The sequence below is a fragment of the Mus pahari genome, chromosome 1 (assembly GCF_900095145.1).
Source record: "Mus pahari chromosome 1, PAHARI_EIJ_v1.1, whole genome shotgun sequence".
In the NCBI taxonomy this organism is placed as follows: Eukaryota; Metazoa; Chordata; class Mammalia; order Rodentia; family Muridae; genus Mus; species Mus pahari.
The window spans coordinates 63897525-63921782 of record NC_034590.1 but is presented as its reverse complement, the minus strand read 5'-3'; the positions used below and the strand labels follow the sequence as shown (position 1 = coordinate 63921782).

The following is a 24258-nucleotide window of genomic DNA, read 5'->3' as shown; positions in this document are numbered from 1 at the left end:
GAGTGACATGTCAGGTCCAAGATTGTCACCATCAACACCAACAGTGGAATTACACGTCATATCCTCATTCAGTGATTCATACTCAGTTATGCTATGCAGCAAGCTACAGCAACGCCTGACACCACCAAGATCATACAGACTTAATTACTGTCGTATTTGCATTTATGACAGTGAACAAATTGGAAGGTATCAAAACATGGCACTGAAGAAACAGGAACTCATTCAGCAGCACACCTCCCAATTTGAGTCCTGTTGTAAAATAGGCTAAGTAAAGGCATATATACCTCCATTTGAATTGGAGATTTCGAGTAACACATGCATACCAGTATGGGAAAGAGAAAAAAAAGGAATGGGGAAAGGACCACTATAAGGGGAGACTAGGGGAAAGAAATGTATGGTGATGAGTCTGCGATCATCATTAATATTAATAAAGGACTGCTCAGCCTGCTTCCTGAGCACACTTTCCTAAGTTTATTGAAGATACAAAAACGGTTTGTGAGGCTTTTCATCTCTTGCTATTCTCACTTATTATACTAAAAATGTCTACAAAATCCTAAACCTTGGTCTCTCCAAGGCTAGTTCCCGAAAGGAAAAGGCGTGACCTGTTAGAGAGAGCTGCACTGTCTGGAAGTCTGCTCTGCAGTCAGTCCATAGTCCACAGTATTTTGGTCATATCTGCTCTGTTTTCTCATGCTACTCAACATGTCCTACAACTAATCTTCTTTATTAGAATGTCATCATTTATATTTTTCCCCATTTTTTTATACTTTGATTTACTTAAAGGGCAAGATAAGGGTGAAAGAATAGAAGAACGTTAATAAATTTCACGGAGAATATGAAAGAAGGGCTTCTCATATCTAAGCCCATCCTAGAAACGGTGGTAATGAGACTGAAAAAGACTGCTGACTCATGGATTTCCCCCATTCTCGTTTTATTTTTAGGTAATACATCTAAGGATATCAATGTACTAAAACGTTTGGTCTGTGAAATAGCATAATCATTAGCACCAAAAAGAGTCATGGAGCTTGTATATATTATTAAACAATAATTTTTACTGTTGGTCATGAGAAGAGTTCCCATTTTTATATCCCAAAGGTTTTGAAAGTGCTTGTGGACAAAAGAAATAACACTTTTCAAAATCTCCATGGGGTCCTCACTAAGTACCACAGAGACAGTACTTGGCCTTTCCAGTTTTGGTTTACCTGGTAGTCAAGAAATCCATGGGCACCAGAGTACCACTGAAGCCTGAAGAACAGCCCCTCATGCACCCCCTGACACACAGCGGGTTCCTACAGGACGCCATCCCCTGCTCTGTGCTCAGGAATGCATTTTTACTTGCTTTTTTAAAAACAAAAGCAACATGCTCTGCAGATCATGGAGCGCTTAGTGCAATTTTCTCCTTGCTCCAACGCCAGACTGCAAAAGGGTGAAACCATTATGTGTTCTGCTAATGCTGGCCTGCAGTCAAGGCCCTTGGCCTGCATGCTTGGTAAGCTCTGGAGCCTACAGGAGTCAGAAGGTCCAAGAGCGGGAGCCATAGTCATTGCCAGATTCCCTAGCAACATACGGCCCACCAAGGCAACTACTGATTCCCTTTGATTCTCTTTGCCTCAGCCTTTAGTTGAAATTACAACAAGTCAAATAGCTGATGCTTTTCCCCTCTCCGGGTAAGGGTGACGATACATTGTTCACCAGTGTGTTCTGTCTTGCTTCGCTGATGAGTCGGCATGCTAAGTCAAGGAAAAGTTTCTCCACATTGTCGGATTCCTTGGCTGAAGTCTCCAGGTAATACATGTCCTGAGCCTCTGAGAACTCTTCTGCTCTCTGTTGGGAGACCTCTCTCCTTTCAGCCAGGTCAATCTTGTTGCCTGTAACGAGGGGAAAGCAAAGAATCATCACCTGACTTTGTTTCAGCCAGGAAGCATCATGACTCAATTCCAGACATCAGGGGGTTAAACAGAAGACCGAGCGAGCAAAGCCCAATAGATGTGACCGTGATCGCAGGATTGTTGATTTTAAAACACCAGTGCCAAACATGCATTGAGAATATAAGCACAGGAGGCAGGAAAAAAAGTATAATCCTCAACCATCTAAATTAAAAAAAAAAAAATAGAGAGAAATTCCATTTTTCTTACGTTTTAAGAAAATAATAAATCAAGATTGTAGTTTAAAAGATAATGGACACCCAGAAAGAGAATCGTAGAAAGCACAGGGGCAGAAACCAGACCTCTCTGATCATATTCTGCTTTACAGATATGACTTTAGAATCTCACTTTAACATAATTGAACAAGATAATTATATAATTAATACAAAATTAGAATTTACGAGTAACCTGTAAACTTGTTCGTTATATAGTTGCATAAGTACAAAGATTTCAATTGAATTTAAAACATGATTTAACTCTGCATCCTTAGGTGTGTATGCTAAGGACAAAAGAAAGTTGAAGGACAGAGTCTTGAACGCATTCAGTAATCATATTGTGAATGGCAGAGCTGGTATTGGGATTCTGAATCTGCTATGTGTATATTAAGGGATAAAGCAAGTCATTAATTATGTTGGTGTCACTTGGAACTGGGGTTTTTAGACATGAGAAAGATAAAATTTTTACAGTTTTAAAATATAAATCTAAGTACAATTAACTCGGGGATATATTTTATCTTTTTAAAGTTTTTTGCTCTTTTTTTTTTTTTTTTTTTTTTTTAAGGTAGGCTGACAATAGTCAACTCTGTTATCTGGTAACACTGCTTAAGTGAGCCAGTTGATAAGTTACTCTATGTATGAGTTATAAATACCTAGTGGACAGATAGTCATAAGACTGGAAAGTCCTGAGTGCAGGTTCACCACTGAAACAATTCTGTCCATGATGTCCGTGGAGCTGTTCGTGTGGAACACAGAGGCATCTAGGCCAGTGACTCTCTTGTACTTGTCACAGTGAACTTTGTTTCCTGATACCTGGGTCATCCAAGCCTGCCAAGAGGACTATGAGACCTGATGCCAACCTGCCATCAAGGCAAGAGAACTGTCCTGCATCTAAGTGAACAGGATGCCATGTGTGGCTTAAGATTGTCCTGTAAGTCTGAACACAACTTGTTGAACCTAATAAAGCAACACAATTCATATGCTTGCATACATATCAGCTTTTAATACAAAAAGTTTAGAAATGATTCCAACACTAAGGCTGGGGTGTCTAACTATAATCTTCACATTAGAAAGAAAGATCACCTCTTAAAGACATCGTCAGCTGTAGGTGTGGGGCATTAAATGGTATGCCTGAATATTTGTCATATCAGAGAGCGGGAAAACTGTCACAAAGATGCCTGGAGTAATCCTAAAGGATTTGGGAACTTATCTGAAGAAGCTTCCCATGTCAATGATGAAATAATAGGGACTTGGACAGTAATAGCTGCACAGGATTAAAACACATTGAATGAACATTTAAGTTCAGAAGTCCACAGCATATTAAAAATACGAATGAGACAGGTGTGGTGGTGCATGCCATTAATCCCAGCACTCAAGAGGCAGGGGCAGATGGATATCTGTAAGTTCAATGCCAGCTCACTCTACAAAGTGAGTCCAAGATAGCCACGGCTCTTTCTGTTACACAGGGAAATCCTGTATCAAACAAACACAAGAAAGAAAAAACAAACAAAAAACACCACTAGACAAATGAATTTTAATGGTTAATTTTGGAAGATCCTAAGAAAGCAACTCAATACACTGGAAATGACTGAACAAAAAGAAAATAAAAGGCCGGTCATGCTGATGTGCACCTTTAATTCTCACCCTAGTGGAGCCGAGGCAGGCAGATCTCTGAGTTCAAGGCCAGTCTGGTTTACAGACACTGAGGGTCCATGCCCCAGCTGGCTTTGACTGGCAATAAAGAATTGCCGTACAGCCAGTGGCTAGGTAGGTAGATAGAGGGGGGACTTTTGGATTCCACAGGCAAGGGACCTAGGGAAGAAGGGGAAGAAAATCACCATGACTCGGAGGCAAATGGATCAGATGTAAGAGCTGCAGAAGAGAAATGAGAAAGGGAAAGCGGCCCTATGGGGAGGCTGCCCAGAAGGTAACAGGGCAACAAAGATAAATAGAGCTTTAGAAGGTGTTAAGTCAGGACTACTGGAGGGTACTATGTGCTAGCCATGGGGAGGTTTAGAAATGCCCAACTACTGAGCTAGTCAAGGCATATCAAAATTAGCTGGTGTACATGTGCGTGTCTGTCTGTCTGCTTGCCTGCCTGCCTGCCTACCTGTCTTTTATTTGTGAATCCAGAGCTTTTGGGTGGATACAGAGTGCATGCAGGAGCCAAAGAGCTAAAGCAGATTAACTATTCACTGCTACAGGGCTCACAACCAAAAATATATGAGATTTCATCTTATACACATCAGAATGACGAAGATCAGGAAAACAAGTGACAGCTCATGCTGGCAAGATGGAGGAAAGGCAACGCTCATCTACTTCTGCTGAAAGTACAAATCTGTATAGCCACTATGGGAATCAGCGTGGTTCCTCAGGAAGATGGGAACCATTCCATTCCAAGATCCAGCTATACCACTCACTCTTGGGCATATACCCAAAGCCACTTAATCCAACCACACAGGCACTTGCTCAACCATTCACTGCTGTCATAATAGCCAGAAAAGGGAAACTTAGATGTCCATCAACAGAAGAATGGACAAAGAAAATGTGGTACATTTGCACAATGGAGTAAAACAAAATGAAATAAAGAAATTCACAGGTAGATGGCTGGAACTAGAAAAAAGTCATGCTAAGTGAGGTATCCCAAATCCAAAAAAAGCAAGTATGTTATGCATTCACTTACATGTGGATATTGGCTATTAAGTCAATGATAACCAAGCTACAATTTAAAGAGTAACAGAAGTTAGATATTAAGTAAGGGTTTAGAGGGAACAGTTTTAAAAAAGAGAGAGAGCTAGCAGAAATGGTTACAGGTAAATGGGGCTGGAATGGGAAGATCAAGTGGGGAGAGGACTGAAGAGGGGGATGAAGGAGAGAATATGAGGAGAGACAGCTAAAATTAAAGGCCAGCTGAGGGGTAATATGGAAAATGAACACAAAGAAGCTTCCTAAAATATATACATAAGTGAAGGCAATCTAAATGAAATCACCAAATAGAGAAGAAGAGTCCCCAACTGATCATCTCTTGTTAGTAAATGAAGCTTCCGTTACTGGGATTGCGTTACATCTCCTGGAGTTGTTGGCCAAAGGGGTCCCATAGGATCCCATAGGTTGCACTCCACAAACTGACAGCAAGGCCCCATTGTAGAAGACAACACCTACACAACTCACTGAACATAGAGAAGTCAAGCTGGCTCCTACATTGAGCATTCATCCCTGTGGTCTAGTTAGTGTCTTTGGTACGTACACTGGTTGGTGTCTTTCTGTATACTACCAAAAGAGAATGTGAAAACCAAGCTAGCCACCAACTCTTAGATCTACAGTGCTGTCCTGCCTACAGGATATACTAGGGCAATAGGAGCACAAAGCTTGTGGAAGTAACCAACCAATATTTGATTTTTTAGGCCCACTCAACAAGATCCAACTCATACCAACACTACTTGGGGGTCCAAGAACCAGAGACCGGATGATAGCCCAGGGACCTAGAGTAAAACCAAATACGACTGTTTAAAGGAAATAAAAAAGTAGCAATGAAATTACTCTTAATGACATCCTGCTACACTCATAGATCAGATCAGTGCCTTGCTCAGCTATAATCAGAGCGGCTCCCTCCTGCAGCAGATGGAACAAATAGAGACCACAGCCAGACATGATGCAGAGTGAGAGACCTTGGAACTCTCGCCCTAAACAGGATGTCTCCATCAAATGCCTCTCCTCAAGGCTCAGGGAACCCTGTAGAAAGGAGGGTAAGAGCCAGAGGACACCAAGAAAACACAGCCTTCTACATTAATATGATCAAGGCAAATATGAACTCACAGACTGAAGTAGTATACACAGCCCTATACAGCTCTGCACTAGGTCTTCTGCATATATATTATAGCTTCTAATTTAGTGATTTTACAGGATTTCTTTTTAATATTTATTTATTTTATGTATATGAGTCTTCTATCTACATGTAAACCTGCATGCCAGAAAAGGGCATCAGATTCCAATACAGATGGTTGTGGGCCACCATGTGGTTGCTGGGAATTGAACTCAGGACCTCTGGGAGATCAGCCAGTGCTCTTAATCGCTGAGCCATCTTTCCAGCCCCCTGTATAGGATTTCTGAATGTGCAAAAGAATGGATTTCTTATTTTTGTGCTGCCACTTGGGCGCTTTTCCTTCTGCTTGTCTTGTCGAACACCAATGTGTTAGATTTGTTTTATCTCATTTTATTATTTTGTAGAAGCCTGTTTGTATTACTAATGAGAGACAGAAATGGTATGAACTGGAAAGAGTAGAGGGAGGAAAAACTATAATCAAAATATATTATGTGGGAAAAAGTCAATTTTCAGTAAAAAAAAAAAAATAGTAAAACATTTGCTCAGCTTGCTGTTAGCCATAATTTATAACTTAAGGATGCTTTCTGTAGTTTTCTATATTTCTAAAATTCAAGTCATGACAGCAGAATTCCTTCCCAGGGAGGAAATATTTTAACAAGTAGGTAGTTGATGCCTCTTTTTCATCACAACCAGAAGAGTTTATAATTATATGATCCATTTTATAGCAATCGCATGCATATATGCGTGTTCACACAAACATGTACCTGAAGACCAAAGATCAAACTTGCTCCTCAGATGCATTCCACCTTGGTTGTGTTTATGGGTTTTGTAACAGTCTCTCAATAAGACCTGGGACTCCATGATTAGGCCGCCCACCAACACTAAGGGGTGTGCCTATTCAGCCTTCTGAGAGATTACAAGCAAAGGCCAGCACCCCAAGGTCTTTTCCCTGGGTGCTAAGGATCTAACTTGGGTACCTATGCTTGTGCAACAAGCACTTCAGCAACTCAGTTATCCCCCAGGCCCTGTGATTCCATCTTAATGACTGCATTTGTCACCATAGAAAATCAAGGGTTATTTTCTGGGTTTCTCCCACATTAAATAGACTCCCTCCTCCTACAGGATGAAACAAACTGCAGCATTTCCCTTCATGGATTTCTGAAACACAGGAGGGATGTCTGAAGTCAGCATAAAATAAGAAAAAAAAAAAAAACACCAAAGTAAGCTTTAAAAAAACCAAAACTGCTTCAATATGAATTCCTCATGAAATTCCACTTGAAAGATTTCTTTTACTTTTACACCATCTTCTATTTCACCTACACTGATAGGAAAGTCAGCAATATGTTTGTTTATTTTTCTAAATTATCACTATCATATAGAACTAATTTCAGGTTCTCAGTTCTATAACTCAATGTTGACTACAACTCAGGTACTATCTGATCATAAATTTTCTGATGCACTCAAATCAATTTCCTTCCTCATTAGCCCTTACTTACCCACTAACACAGTGATGACTTTATTGCTAGCATACTGTTCTATCTCCCGCAACCACTCAGGAAGGCAGCGAAAGGATTCCTCACAGGTGATGTCATAGGTAAGGATCAAGGCATTGGCGCTTCGGTAGTAACTTTGGGTGATGGAGCGAAATCTCTCTTGACCAGCGGTGTCCCAGATCTGTAACTGCAGAGGCATAAGACAAGGATCAGCTTGCAAAAGCACAAAACGAAAGAGCACGGCCTTGCTAGAGCTCAGAAATGAGAACATCACACAAACAATTTCATGGTTGGCTTCCGCCCTGGAAAGCACTGTTTGCTGTCAAGTGTTTCTAAGTTTGGTAAAAGAGCTTTTTCTCTTCCTTTTGTTTGTTTGTTTGCTTGCTTGCTTAAGACTTCTTTATTCTCAAAACACCAAAACAAGATCTGTTGCACATTATTATATTCCAAGCTCTATTCTTTTCATTTTATATGTAATAATTCAGTCTTCACAATAACCCGATAAGGTAAGTATTATTATACTACACTTCCCTCATCAGTAAACTAAAGCACCATGAGATCTATTAACTTGATCAATGTCTCAGACAATGTGACCCTCACTATGGACTCTGTGTTCTTGCCCATAAGCTGGGCACACAAACATTGCAATAGAGAGCCAGCTGTTGTTTTGTGGGCCTTGGCATTTCAGTCAGCAAGCAAGAAGACAAAAATGCAACCTCCTCGACTTCCAGCTCTCCCAGTTTAAAATTCTAACGACCATATCACTATTAATGGAGATAGAAATGGTACTATTAGAGTCATGCCCCTCCACCACACAACTGAGCTCTATGACTTTGGGTCACAGAGGCCTCTCTAGATACAACTCTAAATATAGAGCAGAGAATTTGGGGAGAGCAAGAGCTTCCCTCCTAACTATAAGCACCATAGGTCACAGGTAAATTAACCTCCATACCTAATTTCTCAGGTAAGGCCTTCTAGAACCTCTCCCCACCCCCTACATCTGCCCCCAGGCTCCCTGGCAGTAATGTTGTATCATTTCTCCCATAGCAACTGGCATATCTTAATCACAAACTTGGAACAATTTGGTTAATGCCTATCTGGCCTACTTGATCTAAAGCTTCGTAACAGGAAGAGTCGCCTGTTTTACTCACCACAAACTGCACCTGGAACAAAAAGCAGATGTTTGTCTTCACTGATGGTCTTAGTTGTTCTTTACCCCTTCCCAGTGAATGAAGTAGGCAAGTTTAATAATAATCGTTTCTTCTACCCATGTTCCTACAAAACTGGATATCAGACTCCACGTCTTCCGTTTCCATATCAGAACTCAGTCTGGCATGCCCTGTTGGTTTTGCTATTGCATGCTCATTAAATGGACATCTACACCTAGCAGTCACTTGGTGTCACTCTAGCCCCATAACAACTTAGCTGAAGACACTGAGTAGTGACCAGTAGCCCACATTGCGAGCCGGCACACATATTCTCCTTTGATTTGAAGTTGCAGCAGCTCTTTGATAATATGAAATAAAGTCTGTGTGTGCTAAATCCAAACATACACATGACAGTTTGTGCTGGAACAAAAGCTGTTTCTCTTCTCTGCCTCAAAGTAGGGCCATGGTCCTCTTCTGCCAAGATGTGCCTTAGAATAGTAGGCTATTGTTTTAAAGCCGCATTCAGCCTCGGCAACTCTTTTGACCAGACTTAGATACTGTCAGTCATGAGAAAACACTGTGATCACGACTGTAACATCTTAGGAACTGCTTTAAGCATCAAAATATTTTCTAAAATAGATACTGTATGGCCTTGCCAAGATATTTGCCACCTTCTCAGAGAGGACTGCCTGTGTCTAGCCTGAGAAATGATTATTAAGGATGCCTATATTCTATCATCTATTGCTCAAATCAGTTTCATCACCTTTCTCTATAATCCATTTGTCTCTTTTCAGCTGTTGTAGGGTACCAGATAGAAGATGACTAAAACACAGCCCTTGATCTAAGAGGTCATGGTCTACAAAGAACCCAAATCTCCAACTAATTAGCAATGTCCTCTCGAAGAGGACGCAGAAGAACAGAGTGTCTACAAGCGGTAATCTCTCCTCTGTCAATGCGTCCTCACAACACTGCAGCCATGGGCCCCCTTGCCATGCTCACCTACAGCACAAGGCTACTACACTGCTTACCTGCCCTCTTACTGCACTGCTCTTGCTTCACTGTCACAGCAGTGCCTGGTCAGTAGTTTGCCAGGCTGTCCTCTTTAGCGGACAGAGTTCTCTGAGGACCAAGGTTGTCTCTCTGACTCCATACCTCTGCTTCCTTCCAAATACAGTAAATAGTGAGCACAGTTGAATGATGGTTAACAAGATGAATGTGGGATTGTGAAATCACAAAGGAGGAATTGATTAGCTATTCTTAGATGAGTGGAGTTTGAAAGATCTCAACCAAAATGTTATCAGAGCTGGGTATTAGTGAGTTCCAAAACTCAGTGATGTGTCACCTACCAAGGAGTTCTGCACTAAGATCAGTGACACTTCACCTACCAAGGAGCTCTGCACTAAGCATCAACTGTAACACAAGATGGACAAACAAATCATCAAAAGAGTAAACATTTGAGATGGGCCCATCACTGGGCAGGCAGAGGCAGGCAGATCTCTGTGAGTTCAAGGCTAGCCTGGTCAACAAAGTTAGTTCCAGGACAACAAAGGGCTACACAAAGAAATTCTGTCTCAACAAACAAAGACAACAACACAAACCTCCTCTATTATAGTCAGTCTAAGGTATTATAAAGTAGGCTGGGGATGGAGAGACAGCTCAGCAGTTAAGAGCACTGGCTGCTCTTCCAGAGGTCCTGAGTTCAATTTCCAGCAACCACATGGTGGCTTACAACCATCTGTAATAGGATCTGATGCCCTTTTCTGACATGCAGGTGTACATGCAGATAGAGCACTCACACATAAAGTAAGTAAATAAATAGGAACAAAAAAATCCCCCTAGCTTTAAAAAATAAAATAAGCTGACCTTAATTTGTATTTGTTACTCATTAATTTGTGATAGACTGAAAGTCAATGGGTAAGGTTGAAGACCATCATGCTACATCTTATTTCCTTATGCACAGTTTTCTTTTCTGATTTTATAACTCAACATGTTGGGTTAGAAATAAATCACAGGCAACTTGACCTGGACCAGCCTACTCATTTCTTATAAGATGTCAGAAGTCTAAAGAGGTGTTAATGGTTGCAACTGAGCTGTGAATATAAAAATGAGTAAGCAGAAACCCCTGCTCTTGGGGAGCTTGCGGTCTTATGGTGGAGTCCAATGCCAAAGAAGATGGAATTTTAGACATGTAATAAACACTTAAAAATGAGATCAGGGCTAATAGCAAAATGCCTTGGTGGGGAAGGGCCAAGTTTGATCCCCAGACTCCACATGGTGGAAAGAGAGAACTCTTTTAACTTGTTCTTCAACCTTTACATGCATGCCGTGCTCATGCCCAAACACATACATGTACACAGAGACACAAATTAATACGAATAAAGATTTAAAAATAATCAGAATGCCTACGCTTGACAGTCATGAATGGAAAAGAGCCCGTTGTGTAACCATAAGACCACTCCTGAGTTTTCCCTTGTTCATGGGGCAAGCCAAGTACATGGTAGGCACCAACATTTCCTTTCCTTCTTTCTTTTTTCTTTCTTTCTTTTTTTTTTTTTTAAAAAAAACTTATTTCTTTATTTTATGTTTATGAGTACACTGTAGCTGTCCTCAGACACACCAGAAGAAGGCATTGGGTACACATGGTTGTGAGCCACCATGAGGTTGCTGGGAACTGAACTCAGGACCTCTGGAAGAAGAACAGTCTTAACCACTGAGCCATCTCTCCTGCCCAGGCACCAACATTTCAAGTCAAACAAATGAATGCACAAGTACATATGCAAATAGCAATTTATATCTAGGAAGGAAACTCATGAAAAAGTGGTTATCCCTTCCTGATTGCTTAGGTTGGCAACTACCTCCTCTAGAATAAAGGAAAACTACGAAAGGTTCTTCCTGTCAGAATCTCTTCAGCCTGCTCCTGCCTCCTGTCTCTAGTCCCCTGTCTCCTGTCCCTGGACCCTAGCTCTTCTTCTTCATTTCATATAAGTTTCTGACCTTTTGGTTGGCATTTATGTAGATTTTGGAGCCTGCTTTTATCTGTCAGTATCCCAGCTTTCTCTTCACCACGATACTTAGTATAGATGTCTCTCTGGTAAGGAACTATTTTAAAGAGTCAAGGCAAAAAGAGAAAAAGAAGGTTCCTGTCTGTCATCTGGACATGAGAGGAGCCACATGTCAGCCCTTGTGTGTGATGCTATCTATGAACTGCTGAAAGAATGCCAGGAAGCATCTCTACCCTTCTCAAGGCACGCATAAGATGTGAAGGAACAATCAAATGGGAGAAGGATGCAAAGAACACAAACCAAATGTGGGATGCTTAGGTCAAGACTTAACTACCATTCTAGTACCAGTACCCTTTGATGCTCCTGACTAGAACTCTTTCCATGGGACTTGACCCTGAAGATCTGAACAAGAAGTTTCAGTAAGTGAATGGCAGTACTAAACATCAGTATTCTTACCTCCTTTCATGCAGTTTAGTTTCACTTTGTATTTTTTTTCACTTTGTATTTTTTAAATTGTGTGTGTGTATAGATGGATGTGCAGGTAACTATAGGTGTTTGTGAGTGTAGGCCAGAATAAATTGTCAGACAGTATAAGCATCCCTACATGGGTGCTGGAAACAAAAATCAGGTCATATATAAGAGCAGTATGCACTCAGTCTCTAAGCCTTCTCTTTAGCTCTTCACTTCATACCTCTTCCAGTCATCATCTTCCTCATTTTCTTGATATAAGGTATTGAGCCTATTGTGCTTTCATTACCCTCCTATCCCACAGGAGACCTCACAGAGGTCAGCAAGCGAGGTTCGCATCCTGTTCATCTCCCTTCCAGATGACAGCCATGGTTAAATTAGTTAATTAAGTAACCTCTGAAGCTTATACAATAAGGACAATACCATCTACTGCCCAGAGATCATACTAAGAATTAGAGTAGCAATGGTAACATATGTAAACGGATCTATCAGAGGCACTGACTTACAATACATATTCAATGAACACACTACCTCCTGTTTCTATACATACTATACTAAGTACCAAGGCACCAAGTGGAAGGCAAAGTAGTGATCAAAGGTCTTTTCTTAGACATTTAGAGTTCTAAGTTCTAAGATAAAGACACAGTGGGAGACAGGACAATTTTAATAAGCAATTCATGTGACTGAATTACCTACAGCAAAATGTGGGGATCAGAGGGTTTTCTTAAATGGGCCTTTTATTTAGAAGAGAAATGTTATCGGTCCAACTTTGAAATTCAAAAAGAAATTCCTACTTTGTTTTCACGTCACTTCTGGTATGACAGAAAAATGTATTTTCCTCACCATCTTCATATATAAGCATACCATCCCTAAATTAATTGTGTATAATTTCTTACTTCTGAGATGGCTTCTCAGGTAAGCTGGGCTGGCCTCCAACGTGCTATGTTACGGGTGACCTTGAGCTTCCTGTTAACCCACCTGACCCTCGTCCAGATCATAGGTAAGCACTACTGCACCTAGTTTCATTGGTGCTAATGGTTTAATCCAGAGCTTCTTGCATGCTAGGCAAGTATTCTGCCAGCTAAGCCCCACTCCAGTGCATCATTTTCAATGTGGGTTTGAATGAAACAGTTTAATAAATGTTATAAAAAAAAAAAATACCTGTACTACTTCCCCTAAACTCTTAGAGAATTCATCAAAGCTTTACTATTATTTATTATTTAGCTTCTTACCTTCACTTTTTCACCATTAATCTCCACTGTCTTAATCATAAAATCAACTCCAATTGTGGCTCCTTGACCTGGGGGGAAAAGACCCTGAGGAAGAGATAATGGCAAGTAACATTTAAGCACATCTTCCAGTTAGGCGAGCTCTCCTCCCTTCCTGCACACCCTCTACCTGAGGTAACTGTTAGAACAAGGACTCACAGTGTTTCTTGTCACGTTTGAAGGGGAACAGAGAGCAGGGAGGGAGCTGGAGAGAAATGCTGACAGAAGCAAACACAGAAGGAGTGACCAAACATGAAGCCGACTATAAAGGAAAGGGTCTGGAAGGGGCAGTGCGCCATGCCGGCTTTAAAACAGAAAACCTGGACAAAATGATAAGACTGAAGAGGAATGAGTCACTAGAATGAAGTCAGGATTGTCAGGATGGGGAAAGAAAAGGTAAGAGTGGTTAAAAACAGACAGGAAAATGAGGTGTGGAGGACTTCTGCTATGGAATGAGAAGAAGAGAAAGACACACAGCTGGGTTTTCCTGGGCCCTCAACTCAGGATGGTCACCAGCCTGAAGTACTGTACCACACACAAAGACAGACAGACACATACACACAATTACATGCAGTCCAGATGGACACATATACAATTGCACACAGTCCAGACACAGAGACAATCCAGATACACACACAAGTATCTACAGTCCAGACACACATAGATACACACACAAATACATACAGTCCAGACACACATAAGACACAATCCAGATACACACACAAGTACACACAGTCCAGACACACATAGACACAATCCAAACACACACAAATACACATGGTCCAGACACACACACATATACATACACAATTACACACAGTCTGGACAGACACACACAATTACAGTCTATATACACACAGACACACACACACTCCTGACAAACATACAAATGCACATATTCCAGACACACAAGTGCATACAGTCCAGACACACACATATACACAATTATACACAGTCCAGATGGACACACACAATTACACACAGTCCAAACAGACACACATATACAGAATTACATGGTCCAGGCACACACACATACATACACCCACTCCTGACAGACACACAAATGCACACAGTCCAGACACAGACACACAAACAATCATACACAGTCCAGACACACACACACACAATTACACACAGTCCAAATGGACATACACACATTTATACACAGTCCAGGTGGGAACATGAAAAATTATACAATTCAGACAGACATTCACATACACAATTACACACAGTCCAGACAGACACATACACACACACTTGCAGGCACACACACAATCATACACAATCCAGATGCATGGCTAGTGAGGTCATCAGACAGACAGCAGATAGAAGCAGCAGCTCAGAACAGGAGGCGGCAGGTGAGCCCAGACAGACCACTCCCCATCTCTAGGCCTCAAAATCATTGAGGTTGAAGTTGTTAGAATCATGAACTAGGAGAAAATGGCTTTATCTTAAACTGGAAACATAACAGTTTCAAGAGAATAGGCCCATTAGCATAATGTCACATCTAATGCAGTTTACGTTCTCACGTTTCCTGTAAGCTTAGGGAGAGGGTTGGGGTCGCAAGGACCTCTGCCAAGAAAAGTCTTTACCTAGTCTCTTCTCTCTTCAGATTGCAGAATTCCAGGAATAAAGCAAAGTGGACTTTATTAGCTCTTGAAGCTAAGACTGGGTGGGACATCTTTAATTAAATCCATTCCCTAACGAGAGAGTTCCTTAATTAACGTTTGAGCTCAGAGCACTGAGCATCAGACCAAAAGCAAAAGCTGCAAGTCTGCAAAGGATGTAAATATGAACATTCATAGCTCTGTTTACAAACACTCAATCAATTTTCTTTTTTGGCTTCGTTCAAGCAGAAGTCTGCCAAGCTTCAGGTTTATAACTCCAGCTGTTTGCAGACTAACAAATGCCAATATATATATATATATTTTTTTAAATCCTTCCCAATGTCCCTCTCCCCACTTTGTTCTCCAATCCTCCGTGTCTCAAAGCCAGCTGAAGCCAGTTCTTTTTTTTTTTTTTTAAGATTTATTTATTTATTGGATGTAAGTACACTGTAGCTGTCTTCAGACACTCCAGAAGAGGGCGTCAGATCTTGTTACAGATGGTTATGAGCCACCATGTGGTTGCTGGAATTTGAACTCTGGACCTTCGGAAGAGCAGTCAGGTGCTTTTACCCACTGAGCCATCTCACCAGCCCAGCCAGTTCATTTTAACTGCTTGCTATATAACAAAAACATAGGTGATCCTGTCTATGAAATGTGAACTTTAGGGAAAATTAAAGGGATAGAGTAGTTAAAAAGTAGGCAGAAAAGAAAAATAAAAAGGAACCATGCCCATGCTTGTGGGTAAAGTACTGATCAAAAGGAAAAGAAAAAAAGAGAAAAACAAAAACAAAAACTTCCGTCCTTCACGGCAGGATTTATCTCAGGAAGTTGAGAGTGGCACCAGAGATTACAAAACTGTGGAGAGGTTATTAGGGCAAGAAGCAGGAGATAAAGGTCCCAGCTTTGCCAGCTATGTGCCTCAAGATCAAAAGCATGTCACTGGGTCCCTCTGGATCTGTATGAGAGGACTGGACAGATAATCTCTAAGTGACCTTTCAGTGAAAAGACACAAACAAATTTGTAAAATGCACTAAAAACCAAAACCTTTCTCTATGCAAAATACGTGGGCGAGTCCTCCTTACAGAAGCAGTTGAGACTGCCAAGGTTAGGGGATGGGAAAGCAGCTGGAGTCTCCAGGATATCTCTGTGATAATTGATTGAAATCCTAACACTGGTGAACTTTAGATTTTCAGTTTCATCAGACCAAAACTTGGTGAAAACACAGGCTCCTGTCTCTAGTCACTCAGCATGGGGAAAACCTTGACATTTCCAGCAGCTGTAAACCCTCGAGTTGTTTGTGTTGCCCAATCTGTCGCTCCAGTTTTCCACAGACTGTGCAGCAGAGACGCCTGGCAAGGGCAGATGGGCAGCAGAGCCAGGGCCAACACCTGGGTAAAAGCCTTGCGCCTCTCTGCTCTTCCCATGGCACCGGGTCATCTTAAGCCTTAAAGGAGCTCATTTCAGTGTTCCCAAGGTGCCTGTCAGCAAGATCATGCTGTATACATGACAATCCAGAAAAGGGCTTCATTGATGTTTTTCAGTGAGAAACAAAATCAACTTCAGAGTGATTTTTCACTGCTTTCTGTATAAATACTACTACTATGTAATCTTGGCCAGTGATTTTTCTAGAGGCCAACCTTGCGGGGGGGGGGGGGGACTTGTACATTCAGTTCCATTCTTCACTGCCCTTAGCTTAGTCCTATTTAAGAGACTTAGACAAGTAGAACATTCAATTATAAACCAAAAGAATTCAATCCTTTTTTTTTTTTTTTAATGAGAACAGACATAGGCAGGAATCTGCATTGGGGATTTTTTAAAATGAATATTTTGACTCCGTTTAATACCCAACTTAATGTATTTCCACCTTGAGATGATTATGAACTACTGATCTATTTTTTACCCAAATCTATTTTTGATTTTGCACACTAAAAACAAAACCACCTGACCCTCTTGTAAGAGGAAGCAAAAGGAGGTGTGGGAGAAGACCTCAGTACCATTCTCCTTTAGGCAACTTAGAAAACCTTTGACTATAAAACTCTAGGGAGCTTCCAAAGGGTGCCTTAAGAATTTTCAATCTACTGGTTAGTGGAGGTGCATGCCTTTAATCCCAGCACTTGGGAGGCAGAGGCTGGCAGATCTCTGAGTTCAAGGACAACCTGCTCTCCAGAGTGAGTTCCAGGACAGCCAGGGCTACACAGAGGAACCCTGTCTCAAAAAAAAAAAAAAGAAAGAAAGAAAAGAAAAATTAAAAAGAAAAAGAAAAAGGAGCGTATAGCCTAGAGATTGGCAGTAGGCCCAGTCACCCGTCTAGAAGATGGTCACTGTAAGACAGGCGAGACAAAGCCAACCCTGGATTCCAGATCCCCTTACCTGAGTGAATCTTCGGACTAGGCACGTCTTTCCCACTCCAGCGTTGCCAATTAAAACAATTTTGAACAGGAAATCATAATCTTCCATACTCATTTACGCAGCTGCAAGCAAACACAGACAACAGTTGAGAGCCCAAGCGTCCCAAGGAGCTCAGGCTGCACCAGCCCCTGCCACAGAAACAAGAGGTCTAATGCATTTGCAGGGCAACTTAAGGCTCCTCTCCTGTGACGCAGCCAGTGAAAGAGGAACATAGGTGTCCTGTCACAGATGGACTTCATTCTCCCCAGCTACCTCGTGCTACGGAAAGCAAATGATACTGATCTTGTACCTTTCACCTGGTAACCTTTGTTCCTCCAAGCAAACAGGTCATAGGTTTTCAAGTAAAAAAAAGTGTGTTTTCTGTTAGCCAGGCTAACCAAGAGTGCAGACATGTAGGGAGAGATGAAAGCCATTCAGAAATTGACAGTTAATAGGCTATGTATTCCTCTTGGGGAAGAAAATGATAGCCACCAGGAGACCATAAAAAGCCCTTCGGTCTCCTGCCAGTCCTAGGTTCTTGGGCCCTAGGCACCACTAAGAGAGCATCTTGCCCTTCTCCCACTACCCCTTTTCTAGCTACCTGCTACCTGCCGCACTGGTGCTAAATGGCCTCCAACAGTACTCATCTTCTAACGGCCATGAGCTGTGCTATATCCTCTCCTCCCTTAGGATATCTTCCTACCACCCTTTTCTTCCAGTGCAAGCCTCTCATTGCCTCTGAATCTTTTACTGGTCTTCAAATAGTGATAACTACAAACTGACATGTTCTCACCATTCCTCCATCCCAGGACTTCAGTTCTATACAGATTTATTTGTTAAAATGACTGCCTTATCCTTGAGGGTGGGAACAATGGCTTTTCACCTCTATCTCCTAGCCCTAGAACAGAGTCACACTTAGTAAATGTCTACTCTGTAGATGGAAAGAATCAATTAAAGGGCATATTGCTTAGATATAGACATTTGCTTCTCCAATTGTGTGCAGAAGAACATTCCCATGATGTAACATAGAGGATGACTTTCTTTTTCTTTAAAAGATTTATTTATTATATGTAAGTACATTGTAGCTGTCTTCAGACACTCCAGAAGAGGATGTCAGATCTTGTTACGGATGGTTATGAGCCATCATGTGGTTGCTGGGATTTGAACTCCGGACCTTCAGAAGAGCAGTCGGGTGCTCTTACCCACTGAGCCATCTCACCAGCCCTGAGGATGCCTTTCAAGATTAAAAACAAAACAAAATGCATCCCATAGAGCCTGATGAGAAAAAAAATAACCTGTGTAGCTCCTATACCATGTTTCTATCACCTGGAGACATCATCCCCTAAAACCAACATGAGGAAGCTTAAAAATCAACTATAGCTGAGACAAAAGAGCGCCGTCGCCTCTTCTACCGCGACAGTCCCCGGCCGCGGTCGCCCAGGGACTTTGAATATGTCAGGATTGCCCTCAGCCACCTTGCGCAGGAAAGGAAAATCTGGAGGAAGAACTACCCTTTTGGCTTTGTGGCTGTCCCAACAAAGAACCCTGATGGCATAATGAACCTGATGAACTGGGAGTACGCTATCCCTGGAAAGAAGGGGACTCTGTGGGAAGGAGGCTTGTTCAAGCTACAGATGCTTTTCAAAGATGACTATACATCTTCACCACCAAAATGTAAATTTGAGCCCCCACTGTTTCATCCAAACATGTATCCTTCTGGCACAGTGTGCCTGTCCATCCTGGAGGAAGACAAGGACTGGAGGCCAGCTATCACCATCAAACATCTTATTAGGAATACAAGAACTTCTAAATGAACCAAATATTCAAGATCCAGGTCAAGCAGAGGTCTACACAATTTACTGCCAAAACAGAGTGGAAGATGAGAAGAGGGTTCGAGCACAAGCGAAGAAGTTTGCCCCCTCATAAGCAGCAGCCCTGGGCTCCATGACGAGGAAGGGATTGGCTTGGCAAGAACTTGTTTACAACCTTTTGCAGATCTAAGTCGCCTGGGAGGGTTGAGCGGGCGCCATTTTCCATTTCCGCCACTGGCATATTCGGTCTTTTGTATTTTTGATTATTAGGTAAAACTTGCTTTTATTTTAATATTGATGTCAGTATTTCAACTGCTGTAAAGTGATAAATTTTTGTACTTGGTAAGTCCCTAGCAGCTAGTTTCTTCGCATCGCGCTCGGAGCACAGGCATGCTTCCCACTGTTCAGAGCTCTGGCCTCCAGCTGGCTGTATGACAGAACCACACTGTCCCTCCTTCCCTACCCTCGTCCTTCTCAGAAACATGGGCTGTTGCTTATGAGCCTCAGATCCAAAGTTGGCCAGCATTTCCATCCTGCACCACTTCATTTGTGTTTATATGGTGTTTCATCTGTGTTGCTGTTTAGAGTAAATAAACTCTGTGTGTGTGTGTATAACTATAACTATAACTATAACTATAACTATAACTATAACTATAAAGTAAGAAACAACCTCAGCACTCAGGAGGCTGAAGCAGGAGCAACTGTTGACTTTGAAGCCAAACAGCTACCTAAGGAAATTGTATCTCAAACAACAGACAGCTTCAAAACTAATTCTAGATAAGAGCTGAAGATCATTGTGTCCTAGGCAGGACAGGCTGGGTATGCTCCAGAGGGATGAGGAAAAGCAGTGACTCCTAGAGATAAGTATTCTAGGAAAGAGAGGAAGCACGAGGGGAACTGCGCCAGCAGACCTAAGCCTCGGTGACAGCAGGCTTGCAGGTAGAGAACACAGTGTGCTGGGCCTGACACGGAAGGTGATTAGTATGTGGATTTCAACAGTCCTCCAACGATGGCTGGCAACCAAGTAAGCCTGCAGGCAGCTGCTCATAGGGTTCTGTCTCATGTCACTGGAACTGTGAAGGAAAACCATCTGGGCAAGAATATGAGATATACACCTTGCACTACAGTTGGCCTTCTATGTTTATTTTCTCATTTTCAAAAGTCCATGAAGCTAATACTGACTAATGCTGTATGTCATTTGAGCAAACTGAAGTTGAGAGATAGAAAAGTTGGCTCCAAATCAACACAGCCAGACTTTAAGGTCATAGGGCATCAATGATCAAATGAATTCTACTGTAAAAAACAAAGAGACCAAGGTTCAAATCCTAGCAGTTGTATTTTCTCAGTCTGTGCCTTTGGGCTAATGACTGTATCCCCCAATATCAATATGGAGACATAGCATGATGTCATGGTGTTGTAATGGCTAACAAAATCAGGTCTCAAGGACAGTTCTTGGTCTTGGTAAAGCAAACTCCTTAAGATCATTCTCAGGTTCCCCATCATCTGCTTTCTGTCTCTTGCTCGAGTCGCGTCTTGCCACAACCCTCACAAGGTGCACTGTTTTCCTCCAGCTTCCAAACACCAGAGACAGGTCTGCTTTTCTCCTCAAACCTTTCTGGCTAGAACAGGAGCCCATAGCCTCCTGCCACCTCCCCCAACCCAGCTAACTCTCACTTCTGCTTTAGATCTCAGCTGAAGCATCACATCCTTTGGTAGGTTTCTCTGGCCTGAGAGAGGCCTGGGCCCCTCGGATTTCCACTTCCATGATGCCTTCTTCCTCTTAGACAGAGTTATGTATGTACCATAATTTGCTTACATGAACTATTTGTATATGTCTATACTCCTCCAGCAGCTCTCAGCAAATGTATACATACTGGATCTGGCCGAACCACGGTCCTGGAATGTCCTGGAACGACCATGCGCTCCATCATTTGCACCACCTCACAACAGTAATTATTTAACCTCACATCAGTCCTATGAAGCAGACACGACACGGCTGACAGTTTTAACTTGACAGATAAAGACGTGAAGGCACAAGAAGAGTTAAATAAGAAAAATACCATGAATTATATTCAACTGAAATTTGATAATTACGTTAATTTGTCAGTACTTTAAGATATTATTCCTCTATCTCCTTCATCTAAGTGGTCCTGGTGAGACATAAACTAATATGAATTTTTAAGACAAATGCATTACTTCTTTGAGAATACTTTTTTCTCTAGAAGCACTGAAGAATGTCATTTTTTTTTTGATGGTCTATAGTACAACAGATATAATGTATTCTTAGTTTTAAATTGTTTAATAAAATAGGTTTCTAAATCACAAAGAAGAAAGTACTGAGCTCCTATAGTTCATTACTAGAGGAGCTGAGAGTCCAATTCAACCTTGGCTTTTTTGCCCAATGGTGACTTTCGTCAGGCCTGGGGCATAGGAAGAGCTCAAGTAGAATGAGATGAATTGAACAGTGAAGGCTAGGCACTTCATATGTCAGTCTTTGTGGTGGTTTGAATATGCTTGGCCCATGGGAAATGGCACCGTTAGGAGGTGTGGCCTTGTTGGAGTAGGTCCGGCCTTGTTGGCGGGTATGTGTCATGGTGGGAGTGGGCTTTGAGGCTCCTATGCTCCTCAAGCTCTCCCCAGTGAGGGAAGTTGCTTCCTCCTAGCTACCTGCAGAAGACAGTCTCTTTCTGGATGCCTTGGATCAAGATGTAGAGCTCTTACCTCCTTCTCCAGCACCATGTCTGCCTGGATGTTCTCATGCCTCCTGCCATGGTGATAATGGACTGAACTTCTGAAACTGTAAGCCAGCTCCAATTAAATGTTGTCCTTTATAAAAGTTGCCTTGGTCATGGTATCTCTTCACTGCAATGAAACCCTAACTAAGACAATCTTTGATTTTCTATCCCCCCCCCCTCCGCCGCTAACTTCAAATTCAAAACCTTTTCTTATATTGCCTAAAGCAGAATCGATGCTGAGCTCCCAATAATGCTTAGAGAGACGGTATGTCAGTTAAAAATTTGCTGTTAAAACCCAAAGAAGGCAGCACCTGGTAATCCCAGAAGTTGGGAAGCAAAGGCAGGACAGCTGTTGCAAATTCAGGGCCAACCCCGTCTACACTGTAGAATCCCAGGCTAGCTAGCCAAGGCTACATACAGAAACTCTGTCTCAAAACTAAAATTGAAAAGGGGAAAGGAGCCTCAGCACTGAGCACAAGATAGCAGGGGGCCTGCAGCTGTGTGGAGCGGGCATCGTCACTATCGTAAGTCAGAAGCTGGAAAATGGGAGTGGGCTGCCTCCATTGCCTGTGTAGAGATGCTTTGACACACTGATTCTAATTTTTGCCAGATGTCAAAGAAACAAAGCAAGAAATCATACACACACACACACAAACACACACACACACAAATATATATCAATCACTGTGATGAGACAGTATCCCAGGAGAGGAAATCTCAGAAGCAGATTAACCCAGTCCTACAGTGACAATAACAATGATACCTTGTGTACAGAGCAAATTTGTTGCATACTGAGCAAGCGTATTGTAGGAATTTTCCATTCTGCTAACAACTGTAGTAATAGCTGATACTTGAGACTGGGCCTTCTCCATGTATTTATTCACAAGAGCTACACAACAACACTATAATGTAGATACTCTTGTCACCTAAGAGCCATTTTGCCCCAAACCAGAATACTGCTACCTCTTCTCTTGTGATCAACAGTGTCTCTATGTCTGTCTGAAGTTCATGCGAATGGTCCCCATGTCCTCTAAAGACAGTGGCCTAGAAAGTCCTTGCAGCTAAAGCACCAACCCCAACTCATGCGCCTGCACACTGATCCCAGGCCATGTGCTGCTGTGGCGCCCTCTGCCAGCACACTCTCTTTGGGAACTAGACTAGGATCCCCTCGAATACCACTCCCATCACTCATTCGCCATTCACTCATATAGCTAAGTACCAGGCCTAGGGGGGTGAGGATAAATAGGAACACTGATGAGATGAACAAGTGGAATCCCAAATACTGTAATTACCACGTAGTCCTACACCAGTGGATACATCTGTGAAGATTCAAAAAGGAAAAGAAAATAGATAAGGAAAAAGAAGGGACTGTTTAAACATATGGGAAATGTAATTGAGTATGTTTTTAAAAGCTTAAAGAAAACCATCCTGAGTAACAGATTTGGCAACATACATTATGTTTTTAGGTATCCTTTAAAACACTACACTCATGGTGCCCATCTGCGCATGCTCATTTTTGCCCATCCGCGCAGGCTCATTGTTGCCTAGTCATACATTTTCCCTTTGCCCTTTGGGGTTCAGTAAATTAGAAGCTCAAAAGTCATGTCCCCTCCTCTATGTTCTAAACCCCAGTTCTGTCCCCAGAAATATTTAGAGGATTGTCTTTGCTCAAAAATTATGTTCCTAAGATCACCATGGTAGATCATACCTATAACTCCACACTAGGAGTGCTGAGGCAGGAGGCACACCAAGAGTTCAAGGCGGGCCTAGGTTAATTAGATAGTGATAGTCTCTCAAAACAACTAGGAGAAAGAGGAAGGTAAGAATGTGGATCACACCTATAACCCAGCACTGGTGTGCTGAGGAAGAAAGTTGTCAAGAGCCATCCTGGCCTACATAGTTTAGGGCTAACCTGAGCTACTAAGCTTCTGTCTCAAGGAGGAGTTAAGAAGGGAGGAAGGGAGAGAGGGAAGAAAGAAAGCAGGAGATAGGAAAAGGAAAGAAAGCTGTGTCTTGGGTCTTTTTCCCTTCCTAGGGCCTCACCTCAGTCTATAAATGTAAGAGGCTGATTTATAAGCACCAACCCCATTGCCCAAAATCACATCTCATCCAGGTAATGAAGTCAAAAGAATCCATAAAACTTAGATGATACTAAAGTCCCTAAGCTCTCATCGTTGAGTTGCTGGGTAATAAAATATGGGAAAGTATCCCTTTCAATGTATTTGTGTTCTCGTCTAATAAGTGCAGGCACTACAGACAAAAGGGAAAGGAAATCACCTATGATCTCTTCTGGGTACAATTAGTTTTATATACATGTTTCTAACCTTTTAGTTTACATAGTCTTTATGTCTGTATTTGTTTTATTATCAAACTGT

At 41.9% G+C, this 24258-nt stretch overlaps 1 protein-coding gene and 1 pseudogene across 3 annotated transcripts in view; one reads left to right on the top strand and one right to left on the bottom strand.

Moving 5' to 3' along the window:
- Nucleotides 1-445: 445 nt before the first annotated feature.
- The window catches only part of Rab30 (RAB30, member RAS oncogene family), an 88320-nt gene continuing 64507 nt past the window's right edge, over nt 446-24258 (bottom strand). For 2 of the 3 annotated variants that reach the window (XM_021198343.2, XM_029540946.1), the window contains exons 2-5: nt 17320-17420; nt 13307-13390; nt 7460-7643; nt 449-1868 (exon numbers count right to left, since the gene is read on the bottom strand). In XM_021198343.2, the coding sequence (XP_021054002.1) occupies nt 1618-1868; nt 7460-7643; nt 13307-13390; nt 17320-17412 (612 nt within the window). In that variant the 5' untranslated portion in view covers nt 17413-17420 and the 3' untranslated portion in view covers nt 449-1617. Of the gene's footprint in view, nt 1869-7459; nt 7644-13306; nt 13391-17319; nt 17421-24258 lie in introns of all 3 variants that reach the window. The other variant, XM_021198335.2, reaches the window with a different exon arrangement.
- Nucleotides 17587-19289, top strand: LOC110319238 (annotated as a pseudogene).